The sequence below is a fragment of the Neophocaena asiaeorientalis genome, unplaced genomic scaffold, assembly GCF_003031525.2.
Source record: "Neophocaena asiaeorientalis asiaeorientalis breed wild unplaced genomic scaffold, Neophocaena_asiaeorientalis_V1.1 scaffold597, whole genome shotgun sequence".
Classification (NCBI taxonomy): Eukaryota; Metazoa; Chordata; class Mammalia; order Artiodactyla; family Phocoenidae; genus Neophocaena; species Neophocaena asiaeorientalis.
In genome coordinates this window covers 183,857-192,295 of record NW_020172664.1, presented here as the reverse complement: position 1 = coordinate 192,295, position 8,439 = coordinate 183,857, and the positions used below count along the sequence as shown (strand labels likewise).

Below are 8,439 nucleotides of genomic sequence, written 5' to 3'. Positions count from 1 at the left end.
CGTCGTTGTGGTGCGTGGGCTTAGTTGCTCTGCAGCATGTGGGATCTTCCCGGACCAGGGCTCGAACCCGTGTCCCCTGCATTGGCAGGTGGATTGTTGACCACTGCGCCACCAGGGAAGCCCGGTTTGTAGCTTTGTAACAAAATTAAAGCTACAAAGAATCAGAATTCTTTACATTATATTTCAGCCTATACAGTATCCCGGGTAAATAAAATAGCCAGAGAACTTGGATTAAGTGGTCTTTCCCTTTATTTTAATCACTCATAAGCAGGAAAAGGATGACCACTGCGCCACCAGGGAAGCCCGGTTTGTAGCTTTGTAACAAAATTAAAGCTACAAAGAATCAGAATTCTTTACATTATATTTCAGCCTATACAGTATCCCGGGTAAATAAAATAGCCAGAGAACTTGGATTAAGTGGTCTTTCCCTTTATTTTAATCACTCATAAGCAGGAAAAGGAAGGACAAAGTAAAGGAGGAAAATCTTTTCAAAGAGGTAAAAGTAAAGAAACTACCATGCCAGATGCAAGATCAGAGGACCCTGCCATAGAAGGACAGGGGGCAGTGCCCACCAAGTATTCTAAACCAGAAAGAGAAGACAAAACAGGAGAAGAAAAGTCAGCCTGAATGCTTTTCAAGGAGACAGCAAGACTGAGCCCTAGGAAGGGAACAAGTGGACTGATAGAGTTTCCTAAAGTCAGAGGGAGATGGGTGCCTACAGACAGAGGCTGAACCTGGAACCAGAAGGAAGGAAGGCAGGGAATGTACTTGTTTAAATGCAAATGATAAGCCATTTTGTTATCAGATCTTTTTCCTCTTCCTGAACCTCCACCCTCTGTTTCCCATACCACATTGGCGATCAATAACCCAAGCCTACAAAGTACAATAAATCTATCCATTTGTATTACTCTTCCATTAATGGAGGTGACCTTCTGATGTCAACACAAAATAATTTTTCATGAATAAACACTATTGGCAGGATTGAGGACAAACTAGCTATTCATTATAGTATTCTCTCTACTTTCTTACATATTTGAAATATTTCAAAAGTAAAAAATAAGAGACAAAAGCAAAAATGAAAAAAAAAAAAAAAGATCCTAGTCATTGATTTGACCAAAAACCAGTCAAAACATTTCTCATACTCTCCTCTCAGGGAACCAGTGTAGAAAATTTTAAAAATATTGTGAAACAGCTAGACTGAATTTTTGACCCCGTTGACTGATATTTTTATATTAAATACATCCAGGCTTGGTAGGTGCAAATATAATTCTAGGCAGAGTTGGCTTCTTTCCATCCTTAATATTTTTGTGACTCACATTTTCCATTAACATTAAAAGCCCATCCTTGTTTTCATCTAAGAACTGGTTAAGGAAGGAAAAAGAGAAGACCTTAATACATTCAAGATTTTCTTCTCAAATGTGTTTCTATATTTTAGAATATGGGAAAGAACATGCATAATCTTCCCTAAGTCATGACTGAGTAATTTGGAGCTCTTTTTTAAAATGACTTTTCTTCAAAACCACTGAATTTATGTGTTTTTTTTCTCCCATTGACCTGAGATTTCAAAGAACTGTTATGATTAGTAGAGGGATATTAACCTCAACTTTGTGCCCTTATTAAATAAGCTATAAACATGAAGTGGTTTCAGTGTATAAAGTTTTACTTCCTCCGATGCAATGTGGATTAATTTTGAGAGAAATGAAAAGATGTACGTGATTAAAACAATGCTTAGAAAGAAAAGAAAAGAACCTAAACCTTCAATGACTTGCAGTCCATGTTTTTGTTCATGTTGCTAATCAGAGTATGTCTCTTGGGGCAGAATGACAAAACTGGTCCCGGTTCTGCCCATTAAGGCCATGTCTTTGTTGCAGTGCTTGGAGCAGCAGCAGCTGGCATGGGCGGATCAAAGGAGGAATGAAGGGCTTTCAGAGCTTCATGGTTTCAGACAGCAGCATGAGTTTTGTGGAGTTTGTTGAGCTGTTCAAATCATTCAGGTATGGCTGGGTTTCTTCTTAGCCTTTCTTGTCTGACCCTTACCTTGTTATAACAATGCCAAAGGTGAGATGTTCTCCATCCCGCACCCAGTGTGAGGAGCCGCAAGGACCTGAAGGATCTCTTTGACATCTATGCCGTACCCTGCGACCGAGCCGGCTCCACAGCGGCCCCCCTCTACACCAACCTGACCATTGACGAAAACACCAGTGGTCTTCAGCCTGACCTAGGTTTGTGCGAGAATTTAATATTTCCCTTTGAGACCTTTCTACCTAAAAATGAAAGTTAGAGATCCAATCACACAAGCCCTTAGCCTGTCCCACATGGCATGCTGCTACCTGGAGCATTGTGAAATGCTTAGAGAATTATCTTTCATGGAGGTGTCAGGGGATAGGGTATCATTAGCATTTTGGACAAGGAAATTCATCACTGTGTGGGTCTGTCCGTGGATTCCAGAATATTTCACCAATAGAGCCTCCCAGTCATTCTGACAACTAAAAACCTTTCCCACTGACTTCCAAAAGTCCACAAGGTATGTGGCGTATCCCAGTTGGGAACCACCAGTCTCTTCTGTGCCTCCAGGTGGGTGGGTACTCAACCCCAGGGTGGAAGTTGTCTGCCCTTTGACAGGAGAGTTTTTCGTGACCTCAGCAGAGCACTTCTGTCTGAACATCCAGGACATTTTTCCTAATATGTAAACCAGAATGTCTAGTTCCTCGATCCCACTCACCACCACCATCATTACCATAACCACCCATGCATTTTAAGCCTATTATTTTTCTCTTCTGTTCTTGCTGGAAACTATAAACACTAAAAAGCAAAAACAAAAAAAAACCGTCCTCTTTCACGCATTTGCTTTTTAATTATTTTAAAACATATTGTCCTTATGCTAAAAATATTGACCTTTTTCAACTTTAGTCATAAATGTGCATAACTATGGACTAGCCCAGTAGTGACACTTTTTATAAAATTAATAGACTTTATTTTTTAGAACAGTTTTAGGTTAACAGAAAAATGAGGGGAAAGTACAGAGTTCCCATATACCCTCCCACACACACATACAGTTCCCTCCCTTAGTAATATCTTGTATTAGTGTGGTATATTTGTTACAGTTGAGCCAATATTAATATATTGTATTAACTGAAGTCCATAATTTACATTAGTGTCCACTGTATTGTACATTCTAGGTTTTTTTGTTTTGTTTTGTTTTGTTTTTTTATTGCGGTATGTGGGCCTCTCACTGTTGTGGCCTCTCCCGTTGTGGAGCACAGGCTCCGGACGCGCGGGCTCAACAGCCATGGCTCACGGGCCCAGCCGTTCCACGGCATGTGGGAATCTTCCCGGACCGGGGCACGAACCCGTGTCCCCCGCATCGGCAGGCGGACTCTCAACCACTGCGCCACCAGGGAAGCCCATATCTCCATAGTTTTGACTTTCCCAGAATGTCATATAGTTGGGATTATATAGTATGTAGCCTTTTCACACTAGCTCCTTTCACTGAGCAATATGCATTTAAGGTTTCTCGATGTCTTTTCATAGTTTGATAGGTCATTTCTTTTTTTGCTGAATAATATTTTGTTGTATGGATATTTGTCCAGTTGAAAGATATCTTGGTTGCTTCCAAGTTTCAGCAGTTATGTATAAAGCTGCTATAAATATTTGGTGTGCAGGGTTTTTGTGGAGGTAAGTTTTCAGCTCACTTGGGTAGACACCTAGGAATGCAGTGGCTGGATCATATGATAAGTCTGTGTTTAGCTCTGCAAGAAACTGACTGTCCTCCAAGGTGGTTAGAATGAAAATGACTGGCCATACCAAAATGGGTGCACGTGTGGAGCAATCAGGGCGTTGCTGGTGAAAATGTAAAATGGTACAGCCACCTCAGAAGAGAATTTGTCAGTTTCCTACAAAACTAAACGTACTCTTATCGTATGATCCAGCAGTTGTACTCCTTGGCGTTTACCCAAATGAGCTGAAAACTTGTGTTCACACAGAAACCTGCACACAAATGTTTACAGTTACACTTTTAAAGTACAGAAAAAACTGTAATCTTAAGGGTATGTCTTCCATTTCTGCAAACATAAAGATGTAGAAGTAGCTGGTCTCAAAAACCAAAGACTGAATACAGCCTGAAGTCCCCAAATAAATTTACATTTAGTTTCCATCTAATACTTAATCTTATGGGCTTTCAAAATCTTTGACCTCGCTCTCTCTTAGTTTCTTTTATTTATTCATTGATTCATTTTTGTTTATTCCTTCAACTATGTGAACTTTATTCCTTCAACTATACTCCATCAAACTCCACTGAGTTTGATGGCTTGTTTAGACAGATTAGTGAAGAGTTTCTCCAGCTTAATATTTCCACAACACCATTATCTCCAAAATGAACTTTATAAAAGACGCTGGCTAGCCTGTCCGTGTTCTGTGGGTGGTTCTCTTTCAGATTTGTTGACCAGAAATGTCTCCGATTTGGGGTTATTCATTAAGAGTAAACAGCAGCTGTCTGACAACCAGAGGCAGATATCTGATGCCATTGCTGCTGCAAGTATCGTGACAAATGGCACTGGGGTGGAGAGCACATCCCTGGGCGTATTTGGAGTTGGCATCCTCCAGCTCAATGACTTCCTAGTGAATTGCCAAGGAGAACACTACACTTATGATGAAATCCTCAGCATTATCCAGGTTTGTGCCCATTTGGTATGCAAGCAAATGTGTAAAGCCTCTAACTATGCTAATTATTTTCTGTAAACATTTACTCTTTCTATATTTCCTTCTAACACCTTTAAGTCTAGGGCCGAAATAGAGGGTTGGGTTTTTTTTTTTTAAATACCAAATATATGTGTTCTTATTTAACATATGATTAACATAGGTCCTAAGCCTTCTCTTACTCAGTGACTACTGTAAGGAATCAGTACATGATCGCTTCTTGTAGTTCTAGCACATGCAGTAGAATTAGTAGTTAGGTTGTCAACCACTTTGATTGTTTAACAAATGTTTATTAGCTTGTACTATGGACCTGGCTCTGTTCCAGGACCTGGAAATATACTAGTTCCATTCTAGTGGGTGTGGCAGACAATAAATGAATAAAAATATAAAGTAATTTCAGGTAATAATGGGTTCTGAAAAAATTGAGCAGAGTAAGGGGATGGAGTGATGCAGGAGGGTTGAGAGGAGTAAGCAAAGGCCACTGTGGGGAGGTGACACTTGGGCTGAGCCCTGAATGCATAAGCCATGTGAAGGTCTGAGGAAAGAGCATTCCAGACAGGGAGTAGCAAGCAGGAGCGAGCTTGGAGTCTGTGAGGAATAACAAATGCCAGAGGGACAATAGCTGACATGATTTCAGACAGGTGGGCAGGGGCCGAATCATCCAGGTATTTTAGGCCATGGGAAGGAATTTGACTCGAGTCCATGTGAGATGGGAAGCTATTGGAGACTTTTGAGCAGGGCAGTAACATGATTTGATTTGTGTTTTTAAGAGGTCACCCTGGCCCCACTGCAGTATAAACTGTGCTAGGGAAGGAGGAAAGCAGAGAGACCGGGTAGGAAGCTGTCACAGTAACCCAGGCGAGAGGCGGTGATGGCTTCCGCTAGGGGGCGGCAGGAGCTAGGGGGCGGCAAGATAGTTCCTTGTGGCTGCGCCACATGCAGCAGAATTAGTCTAAGTTTTCAGCCTGCCTTGTCAGCTGATTGGGAATCAGTGGACTAGCTGGCCAGCAACTGGACTTGATCACTGGCAATGCTAAAAATGTAAGGTTACGATCACAAGATTGTGTGCTCACTATAATATGATGGAGCGCAAGCACTGTGCCGAGGATTCCGTGTGGATTCTCTCATTTCACCTCCCACCAACTCTATGGTAGCTGCCGTTATGATCCCCATCTTCACCTGGATAAACCGATATCGTTTGTTTTCATATAAATCAGTCTTATTCTTTTCTCCCACTCTCCTTTTTTCTCTTAAATAAATATGCTTCGTATAATAAACTCACACATAATTAATGTTTTCTTTTAGACTAAAAAACTACACCTTACCACTGCGTAACTAAATTAGTTTAAATATTTGGTTTAGATGTTTCCTGATGAAAACAGAACAGTTTTAAAAAATGATGTGGTGGTTTTTCCCTTTAGTTTCCTTTACTTAAATAACACTCTTTTTGTATCCCTTGCAGAAGTTCGAGCCTAGTGTTAGTATGTGTCATCAGGGCCTAATGTCGTTTGAAGGATTTGCAAGGTAAATTTTAAAAAATCTTTGCCTATCACTTAAGAGCATACATTTTTCAAACAGACTTACAAATGCAGAGAACAAACTAGTGGTTACCAGTGGAGAGAGGGTTTGACAGAGGGGCAAGATAGGGGAAGTGGATTAAGAGATACAAACTACAAGGTGTAAAATAAATATGATACAAGGAAGTAATGTACAGCACAGGGAATATAGCCATTGTTTTATAATAACTTTATATGGAGTATAATATATAAAAATACTGAATCAATATGTTGTATACCTGAAACTAATATAATATTGTAAGTCAACTATAGTCCATTTTTTAAAAAAAAGAGTATATATTTTTCCCATGCAATTCTAAGAAACTTTGTTTCCTCTAGGTTTCTGATGGATAAAGATAATTTTGCCTCGAAAAATGATGAATCGCAGGAGAACATTAAAGAATTGCAACTGCCCCTCTCCTACTATTACATTGAATCTTCACACAATACCTACCTCACAGGCCATCAACTCAAAGGAGAATCCTCAGTAGAACTCTACAGCCAGGTACTGAGAATTTCACTTGGAATATGGTTTTCATTAAACCTTATTTATGTAACCCCCAAAGTCACAAAAGCCTGACCCCAGACTCCTTTGAAGAACTTATACACTATTAATTGTGAAATGTGAGGAAGCATGATGTGTGGGAAAACCACCTATACATACAGTTGTTTTCTTTACTTCTTTTTGTTTCTTCCCCCCCCCCACATCTACACTTAACCTTTATTCTAGGCAAAATTTAAAAAGTAGTTGTTTGAGACCCATAGCTTTTAGATCCTGGCTAGTCTGACCTACCTCTACTAAAATTAGATTTTCCCATGGGAAAACTATCTAATTGCTTCACTAAATGCTAAATAAATCAATATATTGTAGTGGGAAAGCATAGCAGAAAATGCAACTGTCTGTGAAGTTATTCCCAAAATATTGTTTGTTTTGGTTTTCAATTTGTCAGAAAATTAATCTATCCCTATGGCAACCAACAAAAAAAAATTTTACAGACTGCAGGCACTGTCCCTACACATTTAAATTCATGGGAATATTCTTGAAAACTCAGAAGGGTCTCCGGACTAGAAAAAGCACATCCTTTTGACCTAAACATCCAGCTCTCAATGATCCATATGTCTGTTGCTTCTGTTATATTTTCTGCACCATCCTTGTCTATGCTGCCTGTTTTCTGAACTCCCACAAGGTGAGTTAATTATGGGAGGAGCTAGCTACGTCCAGGTGTGTGTGTGTGTGTGTGTGTGTGTATGTGTTGGGGGGGGTCCAAGTGTAAAAATTGTACTGTTTACACCAACCCAGCAGACTTGAGCTTCCTTTATTCTGAAAAAGGTCTATATATTCCTCAAAGCATTGGTCAAACTTCTGTCCCAAAGTTTATCTGGTATGGAGTATGTATTTTATTTTATTTTATTATAGAAATCCATTTTTAATTAATTTATTTTATTTTTGGCTGCACTGGGTCTTCGTTGCTGTGTGTGGGTTTTCTCTAGCTGTGTGGAGCGTGGGCTACTCTTCATTGCAGTGTGCAGGCTTCTCATTGTGATGGCTTCTCTTTGTTGAGCACGGGCTCTAGGTGCGCGGGCTCAGTAGTTGTGGCACGTGGGCTCAGCAGCTGCGGCTCATAGGCTCTAGAGCGCAGGCTCAGTAGTTGTGGTGCACGGGCTTAGTTGCTCTGCAGCATGTGGGATCTTCCCGGACCAGAGCTTGAACCCATGTCCCCTGCATTGGCAGGCAGATTCTTAACCACTGCGTCACCAGGGAAGCCCTGGAGTATGTATTTTAAACTCTAAAATCTAAGGGGCTTTTATTATGAAATGAAGATATGTCCTTAGAGTAGTGATTTTCAAAATAAGAGTTCTGTCAAGGGGCCTCAGCTGCTGACACAGAAGAGAAGACAGTAACCACTGCCACTGAAGATTTGCTCTTTTATGTACTTTATATATTGGCCCTCCATTTGTACCGAGAATTCCAAGGTTAAATGAAGTTTGAAATCCGTTGTTCCAGAGGAAAGAAATGAAGTGTGTGTGTCTGTGTGTCTGTGTATTTATCCCAGGAAAATAAGCAGGGACCAATGTCCTAGCTTTAATTCCTACTGCATTTCCTTATTTGACATCAGGGAGGTGTTTTTTTTTTACTCCTTAACATACACCTCAAGTAGAGAATGTCACAGCCTTTGAATAAGGCACA

At 40.3% G+C, this 8,439-nt stretch overlaps 1 protein-coding gene across 2 annotated transcripts in view; it reads left to right on the top strand.

The window, feature by feature from the left end:
* Positions 1-8,439, top strand: part of PLCE1 (phospholipase C epsilon 1) — a 275,881-nt gene that overhangs the window by 215,762 nt on the left and 51,680 nt on the right. For both annotated transcript variants that reach the window (XM_024739518.1, XM_024739519.1), the window contains exons 13-15: positions 4,433-4,671; positions 6,158-6,219; positions 6,591-6,756. In XM_024739518.1, the coding sequence (XP_024595286.1) occupies positions 4,433-4,671; positions 6,158-6,219; positions 6,591-6,756 (467 nt within the window). The remainder of the gene's footprint in view (positions 1-4,432; positions 4,672-6,157; positions 6,220-6,590; positions 6,757-8,439) is intronic.